The 27188-nt window shown below is 43.5% G+C and overlaps 1 protein-coding gene across 1 annotated transcript in view; it reads right to left on the bottom strand.

Moving 5' to 3' along the window:
* Nucleotides 1–27188, bottom strand: part of LOC130927819 (mitogen-activated protein kinase kinase kinase 11) — a 37922-nt gene that overhangs the window by 8443 nt on the left and 2291 nt on the right. Inside the window, exons 2-7 of the mRNA XM_057853885.1 lie at nt 6817–6997; nt 3066–3214; nt 2603–2778; nt 979–1225; nt 533–649; nt 33–204 (exon numbers count right to left, since the gene is read on the bottom strand). Of these exons, the coding sequence (XP_057709868.1) occupies nt 33–204; nt 533–649; nt 979–1225; nt 2603–2778; nt 3066–3214; nt 6817–6997 (1042 nt within the window). The remainder of the gene's footprint in view (nt 1–32; nt 205–532; nt 650–978; nt 1226–2602; nt 2779–3065; nt 3215–6816; nt 6998–27188) is intronic.

Below are 27188 nucleotides of genomic sequence, written 5' to 3'. Positions count from 1 at the left end.
GTGCTCTCGGCTTTCCCAAACATGCAGCTTACCTGCTCTCCTGAGGACTGAGGCGCAAGACTTTGGGGCTTTTGGGACTTTTAGGGCTTTGAGGCCTCCAGTGAGGGCACAATTTCAGCTCTCCGTTGGCCTGCTTATGAGCTGGGACCTCTAGGGGCCAAACTGCACTCAGACCAAATGTTTTGCTGTTGTCACTGGGACTAACTGTGGACAAATGAGAGTGTCAGAAGCAGGAATCGAGACGAGGGTAGCTCCAGGGCTCCCTCTGCTGCTGTAAAGTAACTCAACTTGGAGGAAGCAAGCGTTAATGCAAAAAACTATCTGAAAAGGTGCGATGATCCTCACAGGAAGTCAGATATTTGCTTGAAAACAGACTACTGACAAAGAGCTTGAATGAGGGCAACAGGAAGTGGAATAAGGAGGCTGGCGGGGAGTTTATGGAAAGGGAGGAAATGAAGTGTGGGTGGTTGCGAGAGCACACAAAAGGAGAGGTCCAAGGCCATAGGAGGAATAGAAAGCACAATTTGCTCACGCTGGATGGCGCGGAAACGCGGACCAAACGACGGTGAAGAGCCTGAGCCCAAATCGGGCGAGTTTCGCCTCTTCTCAAGCCCGGGTGATGCCTGCACGGTGATCTTGTGGATGAAATCTGGAAGAAAGAGGTGGCCCAAAATTTGATTGGAATATGAGTAGCACTTCAAAATTGGTTACTAGCGCGCGTTAATTGTGCGTGTAGATTTTGGGGCATTTACGGGTCACTTCCTGTTGATTTTGAGTTACTGAGTTAACCTTAACCTGCCAATAGCAGCCGATGAACTAACGTCGACACGCTTTTAAAGGAAGATTTAGTAGCAACGTGGTGGTTCCTTTTTAACCAGTGGCACTGTTTTAAAACGATATATTGATTCCCAGCCTAATGTCATCTATATGAACTGTTATTACAACAGAGACGGTGGACAGAAATGCCCGAACTCACACCTTGTGGCATGCTTATCTTTTCGCCATTCTTGCTTTTAAGCTTGTGCTTCTTGAATGTTCCCTTGCGCTTCTTTACGTTGGGCTTCTCCTGGTTCTGGTTCAGGTGTAGGATAAGGAGGCTGAGCTCGCGCTCAAACACATCCTGCTCCCACTGAGCTAGCTGCTGCTCGCGCTGCCGTAAGAACTCCTCGTGGGACTTCTGCTCCAGAGCCGCACGTTTTAGCTCCTCTTCACGACACCGCAGCTCCTGAAGGACAGAGAAGGGAACACTGTTAAGCTTGATACCCTTCCATTATTTTTTACTCGAGACCTGACTCAACACGTAAGTAATGACTCGAGACTCAACAAGCTGACTCAAAAAACTTGAATCGTAGATTGGGTCCACCTGCCAGTGATCTGCTTGGTCGTCTTGTCCACTCTCGCCACACCATCACGGAACAATCTGACTCCACTCCATACCTTGTGACTCCGCTCGATATACCCTTGTGACTCGACTCGATGCAACCTTGTGACTCGACGTAACCTTGTGACTCGACTCGACCTAACCTTGTGACTCGACTTGACATGACTCGACCTAACCTTGTGACTCTACTCGACGTAACCCGACCTAACCTTATGACTCGACTCAACCTTGACTCGACTCGACTCAACCTTGTGACTCGACTCAACTTTGTGACTCGACTCAACTTTGTGATTCGACTCAGCCTTGTGACTCGACATGACTCGACCTAACCTTGTGACTCGACCTAACCTTGTGATTCGCCTCAACCTTGTGACTCGACGTAGCCTTGTGACTCGACTTGACCTAAGCTTTTGACTCGACCTAACCTTGTGACTCGACTCGACATGACTCGACTCGACCTTGACTCGACCTGACCTTATGACGGGGCTCGACTCGACCTAACCTCGGGGCTCGACTCGACCTAACCTCGGGGCTCGACTCGACATAACCTCGTGACTCGACTCGACATAACCTCGTGACTCGACTCGACATAACCTCGTGACTCGACTCGACATAACCTCGTGACTCGACTCGACATAACCTCGTGACTCGACTCGACATAACCTCGTGACTCGACTCGACATGGCTCGACGTAACCTTGTGACTCGACATCACATGACTCGACAACCTTGTGACTAGGCTCGACGTAACCTTTGGACTCGACTCAACTTGACATAATTGACGTAACCTTGTGACTCGACGTCACCTTGTGACTCGACGTAAACTTGTGACTCGACTCGACATGACTCGACGCAACCTTGGACTCGACATAACCTTGCGACTCGACGTAACTTTGCGACTCGACGTAACCTTGCGATTCGAGTCAACACAACCTTGGGACCCGACTTGACTTGAGTTGCCCACAACAGGTAAGACTCGGGATTTACTTGTGACTTGGATCAAAGTGACTCACATCATAGTAACTCATGTAATTGTCTGGTTTTTGATGATGTAAAAAATCCATCTGAATGCACAGTTGACTTTAATCGTACAACTGCAGCAAGAAAGCAGTAAAATCTGACAATAGGTGCAAAGTTGTGCAAAATATTCCGATGGTAATGACTCAAATTATATTACTATTTTATATTAATACTTGAAGTGATGTAAGTCAAGTGTTCGTGCCTTTTCCTTTGCGCGCAGCTCGTCAAACATGTCCTGGATCTCCAGCTTCCAGTCCTCCTGCAGAGAGTGGAAGGAGTCCTGCGGCATCTCCTCCTTCACCTGCTGCTCCAGCGCCGTCAGCTGGGCCAGGATGGATCCAAAGTTGGGTCGACGATGCGGGTCCTGGTCCCAGCACTCTGTCACGCAGCAGACAAGGAATAAAACAGTCACGTCACGTTTCTTCAGAGCCAGTGGAAAATATGCCATGATTTGGTTTCACTTCTTTTACAGCTTTTCTTTCAATCCTTTTGGCTTGAAATGAGGAACTTACTCTATGAAAATGTGAATATCAACACACCAAACAACTCAATTTCCTTTCACGTGACTGTGGCCCAACCCCCAGGGGTGGGGAAATGAAGTGTTTTGAAACCCCGCTGTACTGGAGATTCATCACTAAGAGTTTGTCCTTTTCGGTTTTACCCACCTGACATGAGCTGAGCGAAGGGCTCAGGACACGTGGAAGGGATGGGCAGCGTCAGTTTGTTGACGGCGACGCCGTATGCCACGGCGAGCCCGTCGATCCCTTTGTAGGGCGCCTCTCCCGTTAGAAGCTCCCACAGCAGAACACCATAACTGCGTGAGCAAACACAAGAATTACAATTCTGGAAACTGCGTTGAGGATGAGGATATCAACCTTACCTCTGAAGGTTTTACACAACACATGACTCTTCTAGCTGAATAGACTGAGAAGTTGGGGCACTGATTGTGTTGTAAAGACCGAGAAATGTTATCTTTTCTCATTTTTTTTAGCTGTATCTGTGTACATTAAAGTAGTGTAACCAAAGCTGTGTGTGACAAGAGTCTCAGAACTTGGATCTCGCACACTGTCAATTATCTTTTGTCCGAGCACTAAATGTGGAGTGTACAGAGCTTCTAACCTTTTTTCTTCTTATTTGGTGCTTTAATTACAACTTGCGGGCCATACCAGCGCGCAAGGGATGCAACTTCGAGGCTCGCCCTGCGGCGCTGGTTATCCCAGATGAGAAAGAGTGGAAGAGAGATGACTCTTTAATTTGGAAGCATTCAGCTCGCCTGTTCCGCCCACACTTTGTAAAAGATACTTGAATAAATACATAAAAGTCTAAATAAATGGACCCGATGGGCGTTAAAGGTATCGGTATCGGCTAGTGGGAAGAAATACCGCACCGATGCTACGCAATAGGGGTGTGACAATATATCAAAATGGGGATGTAACGCGATACTTTGTATACCAAAAGGATATCGATATGGTCCTGACAAGAACCGACAAGTTGCTACCAAAAGCTTCCACTAGAATAGCGTTTGTGTTAGCTCTAGGAGTGGGAACCTCTTGGTACACCTCACGATAAGGATCTGACGATATGACGATACAACGATTATCGATACATTGGTCAGGAAATCATTCTAGGATATTCTACAAACAACGAATTAACAGAAAAACAAGCTTCGAGTGTGAATTGGAATTAGTTTATTTTGGGCCATTTAAGGTCTCACTGGAACGGCACCAAACAAAAGTCCCAGCATCATCACCTTATCCAATGCAGATTCTTGACCCTTGTCAAGGTGATGATGCTGGAACTTTTGTTTGGTGCCGTTCCAGTGAGATTTACTAAGATGACTGCCTGAAGAAAACATGAAAATTCCCTCAGTCCTAGATGATATGGGGCTGAATATCAGGCAAAGGCACTGAGGAGATGCTGTGGTTAAATCTTCAATAAGTGCACAAGTTTATATTGAAATTTTAGACAGCTGTCTTCTCCCTTCAATTGAAAATATGTTTTGTTATTTTCCAAGATGATGAAATACATGTAGGCTCTAATAAACCACAATTGTTCTCTTGTACTAAAATATGTTGTTAGAAACACATAAAATGTTAAATCAATGGCAATATTTTATAATATTTAGTCCATATTTTGACGTTAGTTGGCCATGGTTTGTGGGCTCGCAGTGATGACGTCATTGGGATCTTTCCAAATGTGTAGCGTGTTCAACAATTGCTTATTGCTGCCTAAACTCATTAAGTAAAATGCCACAATGTGCTGCTTTTGGATGCAATTTCCAGTCAAATGGAAAAAAGGGGAGTGAAGTGAGTGGTCAAGGTAGAATTATTATTTTTAGTGAATAAATGTGCATAAGTGAAAGCTTCTCCCCCTTTTTGGTCCCTGTATGCACATATCCTACCTACCACGCGTTACAACTGGCGCCCGAACATTTTTCCTGGATCCTCAGTCAAGTAAGGGATCCGTCTATTTTCTGGATCTGACGGTCCCACCGCATCTGCAATATTGGTTTCGGATCTGTCCATTTTTTGATTCGTCGGTCCCGCAGCGGCTTTTCGGATCAGTCTATTTTGTGGAATCGACGGCCTGATCGCGACTGCGACATTGCCATGGGATCGGTGCAATTCCTGGATCTTTGAGTGAGTAAAAAACGCAGATTTGGATTACTATTGCCATCTTTTATGTTGACTATTCTTCGTGGGAGTTTCCCCCAAATCATACTAAATAATTAAAGCACTATGGCACGCTACAGTGACGACAGTGACTCTGACGTGGACCTTACAACAACGTTGGAGTTCATCAGGGAACGCGTGTTTGCGTACTGCTGAGCTCCCGAGTAAAGAGTGGTCAAGGTGGAAATATCTTTTTGTGAATAAATGTGCAGAAGTGGAAGCTTCTCCCCTTTTTGGTACTTTTATAAACGTATCCTAGCTACTACGCGTTACAATGTACAAGACATGGATTACACAAGGTGGGCTCTTTGGCCTGTACTGTATGTAAAGCACACGACAGCTCTGGATGCTAACAATCTACATAATTATATCGGGATAAGTTTGAAAACGCAATATGCTTACCTTGAATATCTGCTAATAAAACCGGAGTTCCCAACAGCACTCTCTCGCATCACCAGTTTTGCACAACTTTTGTCTTATCAGGTATTTGCTGCATGCATTTTTCCCTGAAGCTTGTCTTGTGAACGACCGACAGTGCTGTCCTGCTTTTCACTTTTCAGATCTGGTTCAAATAGGAAGGGTAGAACTGATGACATTTTGGGAAAGCTAACGAGTGACACGCTGGAATTTCGGTAACGGGACCGGTGACGTAACAAGAATGGCGACCTATCCCCTGAAATAATTTTTCAAACTTTATTAAAACAAAAACATTAAGAGGGGTTTTCTCATACTAACATTTATCTTTTAAGAATTACTTGTCTTAAAAATAGAGGATCCCTTTAAAGCATTCCTTTGAGAAAGACTCATCAAGTCAATGTCATGGCCTGCAAATAGCCCAGATCCCAACCCTATTGAGAACCTGTGGTGGAAATTGAAAAAAAAAAAAAAAGGTCCACACCAAGGCTCTGACCTGCATGGATGATCTGGCAACTGCAATCAAAGAGTTTGCACCAAATTGATGAAAAATACTCATCAAGTCCATGCCTCAGAGACTGCAAGCTGTCATAAAAGCCAGAGGTGGTGGTACTAAATACTAGAGATGTGTTTTGATTGTTATTTCTTTGTTTGTTTCTAATGATTTCATTTTTTTTTTCTCCTCAAAATAGAGTGATCCCATAAATATTTCCCTGCACTTGCTCTAAAAAAGTAACATTTACTGACCACCACAATGTTTTTATTCATTTCTTTTAGTGTTTCTGAATGCTAAAGAGTTGCACTTTTGAACAAATTCATTTTTTTCAAGCTTTTTATCGAACTTTGTTCTACATGATAAAATGTCTAAGTGAGTGCTTGTCTGAGACTGGTGATTGCATACTTTTTGCTAGGGGTTGTATGATGGTGGAAGATTTTGATAACAACTTGTTGATTCCCTTTTTTTATTTATCTATTTATTTTAACATTGACACCTTTTTAAAACGATATCTCGATTCTTGGCAGGAGCATATTGATAACCTTTTGGGATACAAACTATCATAATATATCACCATTTCGATATTTTGTCACACCCCTAGTTAGCTCATTGAGTAGCGACACTTGCTTTGTTAAAAATGACTAGCACTGACTAGACTGTTTTTTTCTTCTATTGTAGCTGCTCGTGTTTGGAGACTTGACTTCCCCCACTCTAGTTTCTTTCCCTACCGAGCAGCCCCTCCACCGTCACACTTTGAGCTTTCCCTCATTAAAAGACCAGCATCCGCCACTGCTCAGTCTATAAAATGATGATTCAAAATATAAATAACCTCACCTCCAAACGTCGCTGCCCTTTGAGAAAGTAGAGGACTTGATAACCTCAGGGGCCATCCAGGCATAGGTGCCCGCCGTGCTCATCTTGGTGGTCTTGTGCCACTCCCTGGCCAAGCCGAAGTCAGTGATCTTGAGCGTCAGAGCCTCCATGCATTCGTTCTCGATGGGCTGAGCCAAAAGGACTGTGCCAGAGAAAGAAAAGGTAAATGTGCGGCAATGTATTCCCAAACCTAAAAGACTTTAAAAATAATTTCATTGAGGAAGCAATAAGGTTTAGGGTTGTCCCAATCACATATTTTTTGCACCAGAGTTCGAATCCGATTTTCAGTACTGTATGACGCTATCTCAACGTTAGCGTCCGGCAACAGCTAGCATAAAGTTTTGTACCGTTTCTGCCGTTTCCAGTTGTGTTGCGATGTTGCGTAGTACATTACACGTTTCTTTTGACGATATCCTTTGAATTATTTTGTATTTGTAGTAACTGACGTAAAATGATAATGTTAGCTGCTTAGCTAATAGAATACACTGCCGGCCAAAAGTATTGGCACCCCTGCAATTCTGTCAGATAATGTCTGTCAAATCCTCCGAGAAAATGATTGCAATTATAAATGCTTTGATAGTAATATCTTCATTTATTTTGCTTGCAATGAAAAGATTTTTTTTTAAATTATTATAATTTTACACAAAACTCCAAAAATGGGCCGGACTAAAGTATTGGCACCCTTTCAAAAATTATGTGATGCTTCTCTAATTTGTTAACATCACCTGTTATTTATCTGTGGCACACAACAGGTGGTGGCAATAACTAAATCACACTTGCAGCCAGTTAAAATGGATTAAAGTTGACTCAACCTCTGCCTTGTGTCCTTGTGTGTACCACATTGAGCATGGAAAACAGAAAGAAGACCAAAGAATTTCAAGGCTACAAGTCCATCTCCAAAGACCTGAATGTTCCTGCGTCTACCGTTCGCAGTGTCATCAATAAGTGAAAATCCCATGGCACCGTGGCTAACCCCCCTAGATTTGGATGGAAAAGAAAAGATTGTGCAGATGGAGGATAAAGAACCTCGAGTAACATCCAAACCAAGTTTAAGCTGTCCCGCAGTCCGAAGGTACAACAGTGTCAACTCGTACTATCCGTCGGCGTCTGAATGAAAAGGGACTCTATGGTAGGATACTGAGGAAGACCCCACTTCTGACCCAAAGACATAAAAAAGCCGGACTGGAGTTTGCCAAAACTTACCTGAGAAAGCCAAAAACATTTTGGAAGAATGTTCTCAAGGCCTTCAAAGAGAAGAACTCTGTCCCCACAGTCAAGCGTGGCGGAGGTTCCCTGATGTTTTGGGGTTGCTTTGCTGCCTCTGGCACTGGAGTGCTTGACCGTGTGCATGGCATAATAGAGTCTGTAGACTACCAACAAATTTTGCAGCATAATATAGGGTCCAGTATGACAAAGCTGGGTCTCCCTCAGAGGTCATGGGTCTTCCAGCAAGACAATGACCCAAAACACACTTCAAAAAGCACTAGAAAATTGTTTGAGAGAAAGCACTGGAGACTTCTAGAGTGGCCAGCAATGAGGCCAGACCTGAATCCCATACAACACCTCTTGAGAGATCTGAAAATGGCAGTTTGGATAAGCCACCATTCAAATCTCAGAGACCTGGAGCAGTTGGCCAAAGAATAATGGTCTAAAATTCCAGCAGAGCATTGTAAGAAACTCATTGACGGATACCGGAAGCGGTTGTTCGCAGTTATTTTGTCGAAAGGTTGTGCTACCAAGTATGAGGCTGAGGGTGCCAAAACTTTTGGCCAGCAGTTTACATTGGCTGTCATTGACGAGAATAGGACAACAAAAGTATATAACAGAGCATATAAACACGAGTTTGTCATCATTGTGAGCGATCTGCCTGACATCCTGTGCTGCACTCAGAAGCACAGCTTTTGACGTCACAAAGGAATGCGTCACGAGAGGTTTTGTTGTCTGCCCTGGATCTGCGTGTGTTTGTATGTGTGCTTTTAAGGGGTCTAAACACAGCAATGGTATTACATTTAGCTGCCTCAGCATGCATTCTTTTTCCTACTTCCTTCCGTCAAGACAGAGAGCGTCCACAGGTTAGGACTCTGCCGTCTTCACCACCACTGCTGTCGTGTCCAAACATCAACCGGAGAAACATAATCCTTGAATGACAATGTATTTATCTTCTGGGCCTCTACAAGACATGACTCAAGAACGTTCCCAAAGTGACTCAAAATGAACAAGAAGTGACCTGTTAATACCCACAAAACTGGCTCTTAATGCTATGGTTTCAGTGCCATTGACGGCGATGGACATCCAATCCAGTCAAAATGTCTAGCGTCGTCAATGGCAGCCAGTGAGCTAACGTCAACATCTAATGGAAGATTTTGGTAGCAAGCTTTTGGTTCCTTTTTGTCACACCTTTTCAAAACTATATATCGATTCTTGGTCAAATTGAAAGTGGAAAAACACACTACAGGCTGATCCAACTTTGATGTAATGTCCTTTAAACAAGTCAAAATGAAGCTTAGTAGTGTGTTTTGGCCTCTGCATGCTTGTATGACCTCCCTGCGACGCCTGGGCTTGCTCCTGATATGGTGGCGGATGTTCTCCTGAGGGATTTCCAGTCCACCCAGATCTGGACCAGCACATCACCGAGTTCCTGGACAGTCTGAGGACCAACCTGTCGTCCTGTAGGAGGTTCCAGGAGACAGGTAGTTACTCCAGGAGAGCTGGACAGGACCGTAGAAGATCCTTAAACCCTCAGCAGGATCGGTATCCAAGGAGGAATAGGATGAACACTGCCAGAGCCCTACATAATGACCTCCAGCAGGCCACTGGTGTGAATGTTTCTGACCAAACAATCAGAAATGGGCTCCAAGAGGATGGTCTAAGGGCCTGACATCCTGTAGAGAGCCCTGTGCTCACTGCCAATCACCGTAGATCTTAAGAAGCATTTGCCATAGACCACCAGAATTTGCAACTATGCCACTGGCTCTGTGCTCTTCACCGATGAAAGCAGGTTCAAACTGAGCACATGCGACAGATGTGAAAGGGTCCGGAGATCCCATGGAGAACGTTATGCTGCCTGCAACATCATTCAGTGTGGTGGTGGGTCAGTGATGGTCAGGGGAGGCATATCCCTGGAAGGACACACAGACCTCTACAGGTTAGATGATGGCACACTGACTGCTATTAGGTATCGGGATGAAATCCTTGGACTTATTGTCATAAGCTATGCTTGTGCAGTGGGTTCCTCCTGGTCCACGACAATGCCCAACTTCATGTGGCTGTAGTATGCAACAGTTCCTGAAGGAAGAAGGATTTGATAACATTGACTAGCCCCCAGGTTCGCCTGACCTAAATCCAATAGAACACCTCTGGGACATTGTGTTTAGGTCCATCTGGCTGAGCCAGGTTGCTTCTCAGACTGTCCAGGAGCTCAGTGATGCTCTGGTCCAGATCTGGGAGGAGATTCCCTAGGACACCCTCCGTCGTCTCATTAGCAGCATGCCCAGGCGTTGTAGGGAGGTCATCCAGGCCGTTGGAGGCCACACATACAACGCTGTCTCAACACTTGTCATGTGTTTTTCCACTTTCATTTTGAGTATAACTCCAAATCCAGACCTCCATGGGTTAATACATTCAATTATTATTGATAATTTTTATCAGACTTTGTTGTCAACACAATCAACTATGGAACGAACAAAGTGTTTAATAAAAATTAGGGCTATCAAATTCATCGCGTTAACGGGCGGTAATTAATTTTTTTAATTAATCACGTTAAAATATTTGACGCAATTAACAGATGGACGGAATGACCCGTTCATGCCTTGCCTCAAACAGTTTACAACGACACTGTTTTACCACATTGAGAGCGAAAAGCTTTACTTAACCTTTGGCAGCCACTACTAACAGTCATGGTTGCCCAACTTCCCATCACGCATTTGGGCGGCGCAAGAGACGATCTTTTACTTCACACACTTATTTGAACACAATGCAGAACACATTGTATACCATTTGCAGCCACTGGTTGCCCAACTTCCCATCATGCATTTGCGCGGTGCAGGAGACGATCTTTTTCTTAACACGCCTAATTGAACACAACGCAGATCATACTGTATACCATTTGCAGCCACCAATGACAGTCATGGTTGCCCAACTTCCCATCATGCATTTGGGCGGAGCAGGAGACGTTCTTTTTCTTAACACGCCTAAGTGTACACAACGCAAAACACACTGTATACCATTTGCAGCCACCAATGACAGTCATGGTTGCCCAACTTCCCATCATGCATTTGAGCGGAGCTGGAGACGTTCGTTTTTCTTAACACAGCTAATTGAAAACAACAGAGAACATAATGTATACTATGGGTGTCCAAACCTGTCCTCAAGGGACGCCGTGGGTCCTGGTTTTTGTTCCTACCAATCGAGCACAGTTAGTTTAACCAATGAAGTTTGTGCTAAAACAAGCAGCACCTGACCTCAATCAAATGATTACACTTGTGAGACACCAGATTGGTGAAAGGTCGTCCTCATGATGGGTTTGAACAAAAACCCGCACCCACTGCGGCCTTATGTGAAATAGTTTGGACACCACTGCTGTATACCATTTGCAGCGACCATGACAGTCATGGTTGCCCAACTTCCAATCAAGCATTTGGGCGGAGCAGAAGACGTTCTGTTCTCTTAGAACGCCTAATTGAACACAACGCAGAACATACTGTATACCAGGGTTCACAAAATCCGGACCTCGGTGGCACTTTTCCTGTCGTGTTTTCCATGTCTCCCTCCTCCAACACACCTGAATCAAAATAATCAGGATCATTATCAGGCTTCTGGAGAGGTTGCTGATCACAATCATTTGATTCAAGTGTGTTAGGGGAGAGAGACGTGGAAAACACGACAGGAAAAGTGGCACCGAGGTCCAGATTTAGTGAACCCTGCTGTATACCATTTGCAGCCACCACTGACAGTCATGGTTGCCCAACTTCCCATCAAGCATTTGGGCGGAGCAGGAGAGGTTCTGTTCACTTAAAACGCCTAATTGAACACAACGCAGAACATACTGTATAACAGGGTTCCCAAAATCCGGACGTCGGTGCCACTTTTCCTGTCGTGTTTTCAATGTCTCCCTCCTCCAACACACCTGAATCAAAATAATCAGGATCATTATCAGGCTTCTGGAGAGGTTGCTGATCACAATCATTTGATTCAGGTGTGTTAGGGGAGAGAGACGTGGAAAACACGACAGGAAAAGTGGCACCGAGGTCCAGATTTAGTGAACCCTGCTGTATACCATTTGCAGCCACCACTGACAGTCATGGTTGCCCAACTTCCCATCAAGCATTTGGGCGGAGCAGGAGAGGTTCTGTTCACTTAAAACGCCTAATTGAACACAACGCAGAACATACTGTATAACAGGGTTCCCAAAATCCGGACGTCGGTGCCACTTTTCCTGTCGTGTTTTCCATGTCTCCCTCCTCCAACACACCTGAATCAAAATAATCAGGATCATTATCAGGCTTCTGGAGGGGTTGCTGATCACAATCATATGATTCAGGTGTGTTAGGGGAGAGAGACGTGGAAAACACGACAGGAAAAGTAGCACCGAGGTCCAGATTTAGTGAACCCTGCTGTATACCATTTGCAGCCACCACTGACAGTCATGGTTGCCCAAACTCCCATCATGCATTTGGGCGGAACAGTTGAGTCACGACAGTATCATTTAGTGAAAGCACAACAAAAATAATATTAATAATATTAATATTATTATTAATAATAATATTCCTATCTTCACAAAAAGAAAAGTGCTCAATGGAAAGAGAACTGGCATTCCCAATCAAATAGCTATGCAAAATACACATAAATGTTAATAATGTTAATGCCATCTTGTAGATTTATTGTTATAAATACAGTACTTACAGTGGGGCAAATAAGTATTTAGCCAACCACTAACTGTGCAAGTTCTCCCACTTGAAAATATGAGAGAGGTTTGTTATTTATGTCATGATTTATGTGACCAATAAACAAAGTTTCAAAAAAAAAAAAAAAAAGAAAATATGAGAGAGGCCTCTAATTGTCAACATGGGTAAAACTCAACCATAAGAGACAGAATGTGGAAAAAAAACAACAGAAAATCACACAGTTTGATTTTTAAATAATTTTTTGGCAAATCATGGTGGAAAATAGGTATTTGGTCAATACCAAGAGATCATCTCAATGCTTTGTTATGTACCTTTTGCTGGCAATAACGGAGACCAAACGTTTTCTGTAACTCTTCTCAAGCTTTTCACACCCTGTTGCTGGTATTTTGGCCCATTCCTCCATGCAGATCTCCTCTAGAGCAGTGATGTTTTGGGGCTGTCGTTGGGCAACACAGACTTTCAACTAGGGCTTGGCGATATGGCCTTAAGTACGTATCACGGTAAATTGAGCAGATTAAAAATGTACAACATTATAAAAATCTATATGACTACTGTGCAAACATGTCATTGTAACACAAATGACTTGTAGCTTTAACAGTACACTTCAGACATCTTACTGGTAATGGCTGCTGTGACATACCGGTAATTCAACACAAGTGTTTACGTCAGGTTACGTCATGTTTTCCAGAACATTTTTTAATCTCCCACACAGACACAACCAGATTAAAACTGTATTGCTCTGATGCCAATGAAACATTTCAAATTTTATGATGGCAGAATAAAGCAAACACATACAAAAAATAGCTGTGGCCATTACACTATCATATTACATATAGGCTCCACTGTTGGATTATACTTTATGCTGAGTGCTTTACCATCATGAAAGCTTTCAGAGAAATCACACAGAGATACCAAAAAACGCGACATGATTGCTAGATGATGACTGTGCCCAGTCCACTCATTAATTTCAGCTGTTTCGACTCAATCACGTTCATTTGTACCGTTAGCCGCTAGCGTTAGCCTGTAGATTGGCTACCAGAAGAAAGCACTGAAAGCATCCTCTCCTGAAATCGTGAGAACCATCGAGGACAGCGGGTGAAAGCCCGTCTGGAACCTGCCAAGAGTTTACTTAATGTCGCGTGAAAGTTTGGCGAAGCTCCCTTAAGCCCGGCTCCATCACGTTTGCTTGTAGCGTTAGCGTTAGCCTTCCGGTCTTCTGTTTGTTCGGCTTCCTGAAAACCACGTGACTCCATACGTAAGCGCACTGACTGCTTTCTTAAAGGGGAATGAACATTGCCATACAACGCAGAGTCAAAGCAGGATGAAAAGACTCTATTTTCTTGTTTTATTAAATTACCGAATTTACCGACATGGTCAAAATCACGTCGGTCATCATGAAGAATTTCGGTAACGGTGAATTTTCGGTTTACCGCCCTGCTCTACTTTCAACTCCCTCCACAGATTTTCTATGGGGTTGAGATCTGGAGACTGGCTAGGACACTTTAGGACCTTGAAATACTTCTTACGAAGCCACTCCTTTACTGCCCTGGCTGTGTGTTTGGAATCATTGTCATGCTGAAAGACCCAGCCACGTCTCATCTTCAATGCCCTTGCTGATGGAAGGAGATTTTCAATCAAAATCTCTCGATAGATGGCCCCGTTCATTCTTTCCTTTACACAGATCAGTCGTCCTGGTCCCCTTGCAGAAAAACAGCCCCAAAGCATGACGTTTCCACCCCTATGCTTCACAGTGGGTATGGTGTTCTTCGGATGCAATTCAGTATTCTTTCTCCTCCAAACACGAGAACCTGTGTTTCTACCAAAAAGTTCTATTTTGGTTTATCTGACCATAACACATTCTCCCAGTCCTCTTCTTGATCATCCGAATGCTCTCTAGCGAACCGCAGACGGGCATGGACGTGTACTTTCTTCAGCAGGGGGACACATCTGGCAGTGCAGGATTTGAGTCCCTGGCGGCGCATTGTGTTACGGATAGTAGTCTTTGTTACTGTGGTCCCAGCTCTCTGTAGGTCATTCACTAGGTCCCCCCGTCTGGTTCTGGGATTTTTGCTCACCGTTCTTGTTATTATTTTGACGCCACAGGGTGAGATCTTGCATGGAGCCCCAGATCGAGGGAGATTATCAGTGGTTTTGTAAGTCTTCCATTTTCTAATAATTGCTCCCACAGTTGATTTCTTTACACCAAGCGTTTTCCCTATTGCAGATTCAGTCTTCCCAGCCTGGTGCAGGTCTACAATTTTGTCTCTGGTGTCCATAGTGGAGTTTGGAGTGTGACTGACTGAGATTGTGGACAGGTGTCTTTTATACCGATAATGAGTTAAAACAGGTGCCATTAATACAGGTAACGAGTGGAGCCTCGTTAGAAGAAGTTAGACCTCTTTGACAGCCAGAAATCTCGCTTGTTTGTAGGCGACCAAATACTAATTTTCCACTCTAATTTGGAAATAAATTCTTTAAAAATCAAACAATGTGATTTTCTGTTTTTTTCCCCACATTCTGTCTCGCATGGTTGAGGTTTACCCATGTTGACAATTCCAGGCCTCTCTAATCTTTTCAAGTAGGAGAACTTGCACAATTGGTGGTTGACAAAATACTTATTTGCCCCACTGTATGTACAGTTTCATTCATTTATATCTACAATGTGTTACGTTAGTGTTCCCTTTATTTTTTTTAGCATTGTAAATCTGATGTGACCCGACTTGAAACCCCACCTGGCTCGCGTGAATTTTTGTCACAACATTCAGCATGACTTCCGTTCAGTGTAAATAACAGCGCTACAACCTGACAAGTCTTGCCCGGGCGGCGCGCCTGATGGCCAGATAGAGAAGCCCAAGCAACAATGTCGGCTTAAACGACACCGTGACACATCTCCGGGGCAACGCAAGCCTGTTTGGTATTGTTTGTTGTTGTGCGGAACACAAGCGCGTGTCGTTCTCGGACTGACTCAACAGAATCGACACAGTTCAGGATTTCTGCGCAGCATGACCAAAAAAGGCACGCTGCGGTTATTCAATTCTCTACATTTCATAATACAATCGGGTCTGTGATTAAACTGCAACTTCGATGGTATGATAGGTTACTTTCAGGGAACTCTGACATCAATACCAGTGTATTGCTCTTTTGAGGAAGTCCAGTACAAAGCCTGTCCGGTGCTTTTTGACGTTGTTTTTCTTCTGCCGCGCAAACATGACTTCCAATTTTTGTCAGGCACTCACACATCTTCACCAGCACAAATGCCACGGTTGTTGAAGCTACTCTGTGCTTCTTAACTAGGAAAAAATAAGTTCCGAGTAAGAGTGCGACTGAACACCTATTGAATCTTTTTGTTGTGGTTCCGCCCCTCCCCTAGTCACCTCGCGCCCGTAGGCGAGCGAAGCATTCCGGCAAGGGCGGGGGCTTTCCCCTGGAAGAACGGGAGCTTTGTCCCCCAGAGGGACGCGGCGACAGGCCGACAGACAGCCTGGCAACCTCTGACCAAAGCCGACCAGCAAGGGAGGGAGCGAAAGTCGACAAGATGAGGTTTTTTGAGAACAAAATTATGGCAAAAATCTACTCAAGTGGTAAAACTACTCAAAGTAAATGGAACTAGATTTGCCCGATATATCGGCCGATGAAAGCATTTTAAAATATCGGTTTTGGGGCAGTATGCATGTTGCCTTCAAGGTGAATGTAGAAGCCTTCTGCCTTTGTACAAAAGCTGGTCATAGCTTTGCACAGTTGTTATTAAAGATGTCCCGATCGAGATCATGTCATTTTCAAAGTATCGGAATCGGCAAAAAAATATCGGACATGCCTTTTTTTTAATATATATATATATATTTTTTTTTAATTAAATCGTATTTTAATTGTATTTAACGTTACAGACAAAATGTCTTACATTCATTCAGAGTCTTTAGTTTTGGCTTAAAGTAAAGCTATCAAATTTATCGCGTAAACGGCGGTAATTAATTTTTAAAAATGAATCACGTTAAAATATTTAATGCAATTAACGCATGCGCTGCACGACCCACTCACACATTGTCGCGTTCAATCTATAATGGCGCCGTTATACCTATATATAGAGCTAAAAGGCAGCGTAAAATGAGTAGAGAGAATTTTGGCAGCCTTTGGAGCCCCTTTTTAATTGGCTAAAGCCTTAAAATCCCTCTCTCTACAATTAGAAATATCGTGGGAAGCAATGTGGGAAGGAACAGTAGTGGTTGATCTTTTCTTTAACACCCTATGTTACTTCCCAACGCAGAGAAGATATATCAATTGGTGCCACTACGCACAGTCATGGTTGCACTTCCCATCATGCATTTGGTTAGAACAGTTAAATGGCTACAGTATCATTTACTGAAAGCTCAACAAATACACTAGATGGCAATATTTAGTCACAATATACAAAGTCACATTTATCCTTTAAGAATTACAAGTCTTTCTATCCGTGGATCCCTCTCACAGAAAGAATGTTAATAATGTAAATGCCATCTTGAGGATTTATTGTCATAATAAATACAGTACTTATGTACTGTATGTTGTATGTATATATTCATTCGAGTTTTAATTCATTTTTTTCTTAATGCATTGCCAAAATGTATATGATCGGGAAAAATTATCGGGAATGATTGGAATTGAATCGGGAGCAAAAAAAAAGCAATCGGATCAAGAAATATCGGGATCGGCAGATACTCAAAGTAAAACGATCGGGATCGGATCGGGAGCAAAAAAACATGATCGGAACAACCCTAGTTGTTATGCTTATTGACCATTAGATGTCCCCAAACTAAGATGCTTGGGAATTGTTATGTGAGCGGAGCAATTGCCATTCACGGTGCAATAATTAAATGGTAAATGACTGAAAAATAATGAATTATAAACTAGTTACAGAAAACGACTGCGTTACCATAAGAAATAGTCACAAAGAAAAGTAATAAAATACCCCAAAAAAATCTTTGCAAAAGCCGAGCAAATTCTCATAGCAAATCGCTCACACGTAACTCCACAAACTGTAGCTGTAAACCTAATTACAAATGCATACACAAACATACAGTGGGGCAAATAAGTATTTAGTCAACCATTAATGTGCAAGTTCTCCCACTTGAAAATATTAGCGAGGCCTGTAATTGTCAACATGGGTAAACCTCAACCATGAGAGACAGAATGTGAAAAAAAAAAACAGAAAATCACGTTGTTTGATTTTTAAAGAATTTATTTGCAAATCATGGTGGAAAATAAATATTTGGTGTATACCAAAAGTTCATCTCAATACTTTGTTATGTACCCTTTGTTGGCAATAACGGAGGCCAAACGTTTTCTGTAACTCTTCACAAGCTTTTCACACGCTGTTGCTGGTATTTTGGCCCATTCCTCCATGCAGATCTCCTCTACAGCAGTGATGTTTCTGGGCAGTCGTTGGGCAACACAGACTTTGAACTCTCTCCTCACCCCGGGGCGTCAAAATGATAACAAGAACGGGAAGCAAAAATCCCAGAACCACACGGGGGGGACCTAGTGAAAGACCTACAGAGAGCTGGGACCACAGTAACAAAGGCTACTATCAGTAACACAATGCGCCGCAAGAGATTTAAATCCTGCACTGCCAGACGTGTTCCCCTGCTGAAGAAAGTACACGTCCAGGCCCATCTGCGGTTCACTAGAGAGCATTTGGATGACCCAGAAGAGGACTGGGAGAATGTGTTATGGTCAGATGAAACCAAAATAGAACTCTTTGGTAGAAACACAGGTTTTCATATTTGGAGGAGAAAGAATACTGAATTGCATCAGACGAACACCATACCCACTGTGAAGCATGAGGGTGGAACCATCATGCTTTGGGGCCGTTTTTCTGCAAAGGGACCAGGACGACTGATCTTTGTAAAGGAAAGAATGAATGGGGCCATGTATCGAGAGATTTTGAGTGAAAATCTCCTTCCATCAGCAAGGGCATTGAAGATGAGACGTGGCTGGGTCTTTCAGCATGACAATGATTCCAAACACACAGCCAGGGCAACAAAGGAGTGGCTTCCTAAGAAGCATTTCAAGGTCCTGGAGTGGCTTAGCCAGTCTCCAGGTCTCAACCCCATAGAAAATCTGTGGAGGGAGTTGAAAGTCAGTGCTGCCCAACGACAGCCCCAAAACATCACTGCTCTAGAGGAGATCTGCATGGAGGAATGGGCCAAAATACCAGCAACAGTGCGTGAAAAGCTTGTGAAGAGTTACAGAAAACATTTGGCCTCCGTTATTGCTAAAAAAGGGTACATAACAAAATATAGAGATGAACTTTTGGTATTGACCAAATATTTATTTTCCACCATGATTTGCAAATAAATTATTTAAAAATCAAACAATGTGATTTTCTGTTTTTCTTTTTCCCCACATTCTGTCTCTCATGGTTGAGGTTTAACCATGTTGACAATTACAGGCCTCGCTAATATTTTCAAGTGGGAGAACTTGCACAATTAATGGTTGACTAAATACTTATTTGCCCCACTGTATATTAGCTGAAACAACTTATAGCCTTACATGGGCCGAACCAGTGCACAGCTATTCATGTCAGACGTCTCAGTCCACTTCTCTCATACAAGGCGACAGTCCAGCCAGACCCAACGCTGCCACCAGAGGGCAGTGTATTCTTCACCCTTAAACAAAATATAATACTTTTTGGATTGTTATTTTGGGGTACTTAAAGGGTAGATTCCGACTTACGCGGAAATTCAGGTTATGTCACTACCTGTATTATTTTGCAGCTATGCTACAATTTTTGGCTAGTGCTCTACACACTTCTGACGATATATCGATTCCTTTTCTTTTTTCTTTTTTTTTTTCTCAAAACCTGTCCTGTTCAGCTGTTTGACACGAACAATGGAAGTCTAAGTGTCCGGATGGTCTGAACAGTTTTAATGTTTCACATTGAGAGTATGGCATTCTCCGATTGTAATCATTCAACATATCTCTTTTATTATGACAAAGCAGCGAAAAGGAAGGGGTTATGGGGGAACAGAAGAAAAGAAACAAGAAAAGAAACACAACATCAAGAAATACATTGAACGCCTACACTAACTATGAATATGTTGGTGCTATCGTCAGCTAGATGTCAGCTAGATGTATTTCCGGTTGACACCATGTGGGGGGCCTGTTGACCAGGGAAAGAACGGGAGGGGGTTGGGGGAGTCTATAATCCAAGTGACTGAGAGGGTTAGAGTGTACAAAAATCAGCTCTGTGATCTAGAAACCAGCAAACGTGTGACTCCATTGTGAGTGTAAGCCCGTCGGCAACCGACCGTACGCCGCCCCATCGCCAATCCCAATGTGGGTGGTGTGGCTCAGTGGTAGAGTAGTTGTCCCCCAACCCAGAGGTTGTGGGTTCAATTCTCTGCACTGATGAAGTTGCCTAAATATCCTTGAGCAAGATACTGAACTTTACTTTACTTTTGCTCCTGGTGCTGCTTCACCAGTAGGTGGATGGCGATGTAGTATAGCACCATTTACCATTTACCAATCCCAGCACCGGGACCCCCCCCACCCGTGCGCGCCCAATCACATCCAGTGGCGCACAAGCCCCACAAAACAGGCGACAGACGAGCGGAGATGCCGAGCGGGCGCCAACCCAGCCAGCCCGGGAGGGCAGCGCAGCACATCCCTCCTCCTGCAGCCCAGCAAAGGAGCCATGGCAACCCCCCTCCCCGGGATCCAGGGTGGTCCCCCGGGCCACCCACGACCCCATCAACCGGCCCTCAGGGATGGGAACAGGGGACGCACCACCAACCCCACACCCAATAGGGCCCACCCACCCGGTCCACGAGCCACAGCAGCAGCCCCCAACCGGCACAGCACGCCACGGGACCCTCAGCAGCCCACCAAGCCCAGGGCAGGGCAGGGTCCCCCCGCTGGAGCAGGCGACACCCAGCCGATACACCCAGGCAGAGAAGAAAGGGGAAGGCGGATGCAGGATAACACTGAGGAGGCGCTGCGGGGCAACGCGAGATCGGAGCCCCGACCCCCCCCATCGATTCCTGGCGGGAGCACATCGCTAACCTTTTGGGCTACAAAGTATCACGATATATCCCATTTTCGATGTATTGCCACACCTCTACAACTGAGCCTATCCAAAACTAGCCTCAGTGAGTTTGCGCTTTCTCAGTATAAACAGCTTCTCCGTGCTTAAACATTAACAAACGCGTGTGCAAACACCACAAAAGCAGCAACCGTGATCACACGCGGTATGCGGGTGATGTTTGGAGGATGTATGAAAACATGATCTGTCCAATGACGGAGCAAGTAAAAAAACAAACAACAACAAAAAAAGACACACTGAAGCAGGACAAAAAAATACTAAAGGTCAGCGAGTTTCAAGTGTTTAGCGTGGCATTTTTAGCACCAGTTTTACAGCATGTAGCGATGAGCTCTTTTGGGAATTCAAGGTTTGACAGTTTGACTCTTAAATTTAACATCCATTTTTGAGGTTAGCACGTACTAGCGCAGGTCCCAAAATGTGCCGAGTTGGCACATGTGCACCTTACTCATGTTTGGGTGTCCGGCAGCGGATGTTTTGATCGAAAAAAGAAACAGTTTTAGTTTCACTAATCGGCTTGCATATTCAAAATAACAAGGGTGTATGTATATATTTCATAGATTTCCCTTCTCTCTGTTCTATCCAAACCGAGCAAATAACATGTCATTTAGAAAGTGGAGTGGCCGGCAGTGGAAACAAACATGCAATTTAATCCAAGTCAGGCTTAAAATAAAGATTGGACTCTTTGCTACACTCCCCTGACGTCCACTCTCCAAAGATAGGAAAACACTTACTTGTGAAACACAGAATAGGCATAGGCAGATCCACGTAATCTGAATATTTGTGAAAACGTAAAAAAAAAAAAATCGATTATTTAAATATTCGATTAATCCATCAACTAGTTAGTTTGAATAATGGAGTAATCGGATTAGGAACATTTAATGCATTGCAGAATCAATTTTAAGAAGATGTAAACAAAGGCTTGCTTAGGTAAACCTGTACACTTGCTGTTCATTTTAAGTCATTTTGGGGACATTCTTGAGTTACTTGTTCAATAACCCAAAATTAACAGGTAAAAGGAAAAGCGGCACGTAAAGTATTTTGTTAGGGGTGTAACTCGGGCTGCAGCCATCGATTATTTAAATATTCATAGGAACATTTAATGCGTTGCAGAATCAACTTTAAGGAGATGTAAACAAAGGCTTTCTATGTAAACCTCTCAACTTACTGTTCATTTTAAGTCATTTTGGGGACATTCTTGAGTTACTTGTTCAATAACCCAAAATTAACAGGAAAAAGGAAAAGCAGCACATACAGTATTTTGTTAGGGGTGTAACTCGGGCTGCAGCTATCGATTATTCACGTATTCGATTAATCTAACAACTAGTTAGTTCGAATAGTGGAGTAATCGGATTAGGAACATTTAATGCGTTGCAGAATCAACTTTAAGGAGATGTAAACAAAGGCTTTCTATGTAAACCTCTCAACTTGCTGTTCATTTTAAGTCATTTTGGGGACATTCTTGAGTTACTTGTTCAATAACCCAAAATTAACAGGAAAAAGGAAAAGCGGCACGTACAGTATTTTGTTAGGGGTGTAACTCGGGCTGCAGCTATCGATTATTCACATATTCGATTAATCTAACAACTAGTTAGTTCGAATATTGGAGTAATCGGATTAGAAAAACATTTAATGCGTTGCAGAATCAATTTCAAAAGGCTGTTTTGAGTCACTTTGGGGGACATTCTTGAGTGACTTCTTGTTCAGTTTTTTTTTTAGCAGTAAGTGACCACTAAATTACCCAGATTAAACAGGAAGTGACCTGTAAGTGTCCCAAAGGGAAAAGGAAGTGACCAAAAATCAACAGGAAATGACGTGAAATGCCCCACAAATGAACTCATTGCCTGGCATGGGCTGCCACTAATGGAATGTTCATGTGCTGCCACCTGCCCACTTGGATTGGACATCTACCAATGACAAACTCCATACTTCCAATTCACAGCAGAAGGTTGAAAATAGCTTGTTTTTCCTGTTTATTAGTTGTAGAGATCAGATCCATCTATGTCGAGATGAGGTCAGTTTCACCTTTTCGTGTGTTTAACAGAAGATTCACATAGGTCATCAACTCCCAAACTATGTAAAGTCACGGTTACCACTTGGAAAAGCCTTTGCGTACTGCACTACTGCAACTGGCGTTTGCTATAAAATGGCAATGGTAGAAAAGAAGAACCACTTTTAGGGAAGTCGCTGCACACTTACGTAACTATGACACAATGGTTGCACCTCTGTGAAGTTGCCACGCCATCAGTCGCAAATTTCTATAGAAATTGTGTCAATCCTTTGTGCTGTTTTTCAAATATTCACAATTCTTTTATATGTCAATCTGAGGTCAACCAGGTTTAATGAGGTAGTCAAATTTAGCATGTAAGTTTAGGTAGATACAGTCCAATGTCCGAAGCACCCTGCTGCCATCTTTGGCCTTAGGGCGGTTAGGATAAATCCAAGTCAGCTGCTGTATCTCATTTCCAGCCCAGGGTTGGGGACCAAGATTTTAGGATATTTTAGTCTCTCCTAGTAGGAGAGATTCACTGTTCCAGCGATGGTTTTGCTGAACTTCTCTGGACCGACTCGACATAGATTATGGTGCTCCGTATTTGGGATCCAGAGTAAGTCCAGAGTAGGTCTCACTATTCCGTAAAATAGCGTTAGCATGGTCCGAGGGTCTCTGAGCTTTAAAAAGTTTCGTGATGGTTGCAGGAAATCATTCCAAAGGATCAAGAAGGCACCTTTTCACCGATCAAGTAGCTTTCAAGACTGTGCTAGATCAGTTGGAACTAAAACCTGCAATCGTGGCGGCCCTTGAGGACCAAATTGCTAAACGGTCAACTTCAGCCAATCACCCTTTGACACACAGCGACAACAGGATACAGCTCAGTGTCATAACACGGCAGTTGCAGTCCAGACATGTTGGTACAGGTCTGGCACAAAGATATTCATAAATTACAAAAACAGGTACCAGGGTAAAGTGATAGCATCTTACAGAGAGAGGGATTGTGTGTGGGTATGCGATGCCTCGTGATATTTGTAACTCTTGCCGAGCCCTGGACGTCGACCCGGACTGGTCATATTCCCAGAAACAATTCAGTTTGGACTGAGGACTGAGCCGCATTTCAATTTCAACATAGAATGCATAAAAAGAGGGGGGGGTGGCGTCTTTTGGACCGGGACTGATACAATCACACAGTCGACAATAGCCTTGCAGGAATGATAACATAGAGGGAGATTGTTGTAAAACTCAGGTTGCTTTATTAGCTGTGCATCTGCCGCTTTAATGACAAGCTTCCATTTCCGGTATCAAAGTCCAATAGAACTCCACTCTGGAATTCTTGACCTTTGCTGCCAAGGCGTGGTATTTGGTTCTATCAACAACGCATATTTGTAAGCTCCCTCAACCTACCTTTTCTAGAAGTGGGCTCAGATCCCTTAAACCAGCAGTCAACAAAACAGACAAACCGGACTGGAACAGTGTCTTTGTTAGCTCACTGACGCCTCGAAGTCCAGTTCATTTTGACACTTGAAATGGATTGGACGTCTACCGCCGTCAATGGCACTCAAACATGACCAATTCAAGGTTTTGGGGGCATTTACAGGTGAATTTCTTTTCATTTACAGGTCATTTCAACTCATTTCCTATTCATTTGGGGACATTCTCGGGTCCCTTTGTGTTCAGTAACCCAAAATCAACAGGAAGCGACCTGTAAATGCGCCGAAACCAACAGGAAGTGAGCGAAGTGCTACTAAATAAACTCATTTGCGGCTATAGACAAACCAGAGCATTCACAGCCAGTCTTTTGTGGGCATTTGCAGGTCACTTGCTGTTTGTTTTAGGCCACTTACAGGTTACTTCATGTTGATTTGGAGTCATTTTGGGGACATTCTTGAGTCACTTCCTTTGCAGTAACCCAAAATCATCAAGAAGCGACCCATAAACGCCCCAAAATTGACAGGAAGTGATGTGAAATACCACAGTAACTCAAAATCAAGAGGAAGTGACCCATAAGTGCCCCTGCTAGAGACCCAAAATCAACAGGAAGTGACACAAAATCAACAGGAAGTGACCCGTAAATGCCCCAAAATCAAAAGGAAATGACCAAAAACCAACAGGAAATGACGCAAAATGGCCCAGTAACCAAAAATGAGCAGGAACTGACCCATAAATGTCCCAAAAGAAATTGGAAGTGACCAAAAATCAACAAGCAATGGCATGAATCGCCCCAGTAACCCAAAATTAGCAGGAAGTGACCCGTAAATGCCCCCAAATCAATGGGTAGTGACCTGTAAATGCCCCAAAATCAACAGGAAGTGACCAAAAATCAACAGGAAATGACGCAAAATTGCCCAGTAACCAAAAATGAGCAGGAACTGACCCATAAATGTCCCAAAATGAATTGAAAGTGACCAAAAATCAACAAGAAATTGCGTGAGTCGCCTCACTAACCCAAAATTAGCAGGAAAAGACCGGTAAATGCCCCAAAATCATTAGAAAGTCACCAAAAATCAACAGGAAACTACGTGAAATTCCCCAGTAACTCAAAATCAACAGGAAGTGACCCGTAAATGCCCAAAAATCAACAGGAAGTGACCTATAAATGCCCCAACAAGAAATTGCGTGAATCGCTTCAGTAACCCAAAATTAGCAGGAAAAGACCCGTAAATGCCCCAAAATCATTAGAAAGTCACCAAAAATCAACAGGAAATGACGTGAAATGCCCCAGTAACTCAAAATCAGCAGGAAGTGACCCGTAAATGCCCCAAAATCAACAGGAAGTGCCCTATAAATGCCCCAAAATCAACCGGAACTGACCCGTAAATGTCCCAAAATCAACAGGAAGTGACCAAACATCAATAGGAAATGACGCGAAATGGCCCAGTAATCAAAAATGAGCAAGAACTGGCCCATAAATGTCCCAAAATCAGCGGGTAGTGACCAAAAATCAACAGGAAATGACGCGAAATGGCCCAGTAACCAAAAATCAGCAGGAACTGACCCATAAATGCCCCAATATACATTGGAAGTGACCAAAAATCAACAGCAAATGGCGTGAAATGCCACAGTAAGCAAAAATCAACAGGAAGTGACCTGCTAAAGAGCCAAAATCAGCAGTAAGTGACCCAAAGTCAACAGGAAGTGACCCGTAAATGCCCCAAAAATCATTGGAAAGTGACCAAAAATCAAAGGGAAATGATGTAAAATGACCCAGTAAGCCAAAATCAACAGGAAGTGACCTGCTAGTGACCCAAAATCAACAGGAAGTGACCTGCTAGTGACCCAAAATCAGCAGAAAGTGACCCCAAAAATGCCCCAAAATCAACGGGAAGTGACCCGAAAATGCCCCAAAATCAATAGGAAGTGACCCGAAAATGCCCCAAAATCAATAGGAAGTGACCCGAAAATGCCCCAAAATCAACAGGAAGTGACCAAAAATCAACAGGAAATGATGCGAAATGGCCCAGAAACCCAAAATCAGCAGGAACTGTCCCGTAAATGCCCCAAAATAAATAGGAAGTGACCTGTAAATGCCCCAAAATCAACAGGAAGTGACCAAAAATCAACAGGAAATGACTTGAATCGCCCCAGTAACCCAAAAATAGCAGGAAGTGACCCGTAAATGCCCTATAAATCATCGGAAAGTGACCAAAAATCAACGGGAAGAGACCCGAAAATGCCCCAAAATCAACAGGAAGTGACCTGAAAATGCCCCAAAATCAACAGGAAGTGACCAAAAATCAACAGGAAATTATGCGAAATGGCCCAGAAACCCCATATCAGCAGGAACTGTCCCGTAAATGCTCCAAAATAAATAGGAAGTGACCTGTAAATGCCCCAAAATCAACAGGAAGTGACCAAAAATCAACAGGAAATGACTTGAATCGCCCCAGTAACCCAAAATTAGCAGGAAATGACCCTTAAACGCCCAAAAATCAACAGGAAGTGACCCCTAAGTGCCCCTAAATCAACAGTCAGTGACCCCCGTATATGCCCCAAAATCAAGTCAATGACCCATAAATACCCCAAAATCAGCAGGAAATTATGTGAAATGCCTCAGTAACCCAAAATGAACAGGAAGTGACCTATAAATGCCCCAAAATAAGCAGGAAGTGACCCAAAATCAAGAGGGAATGAAACGAATCGCCCCAGGAACCCAAAATTAGCAGGAAATGACCCAAAATCAACAGGAAGTGACCTGTACCTGTCCCAAAAACCACAAGACGTGACCCGTAAATGCCCAAAAATCAACAGGAAATCAAATGTGTAACTACCCAAAATGAACTCATTGCCTAGCACAGGCTGCCACTGACGGCCATAGACGTCCAATCAGTTTCAAGTGGGAGGGATGGCAGCGAACTAACGAATG

The sequence above is a fragment of the Corythoichthys intestinalis genome, chromosome 13, assembly GCF_030265065.1.
Source record: "Corythoichthys intestinalis isolate RoL2023-P3 chromosome 13, ASM3026506v1, whole genome shotgun sequence".
Taxonomy (NCBI): Eukaryota; Metazoa; Chordata; class Actinopteri; order Syngnathiformes; family Syngnathidae; genus Corythoichthys; species Corythoichthys intestinalis.
This window is presented reverse-complemented; position numbering and strand designations above follow the sequence as displayed.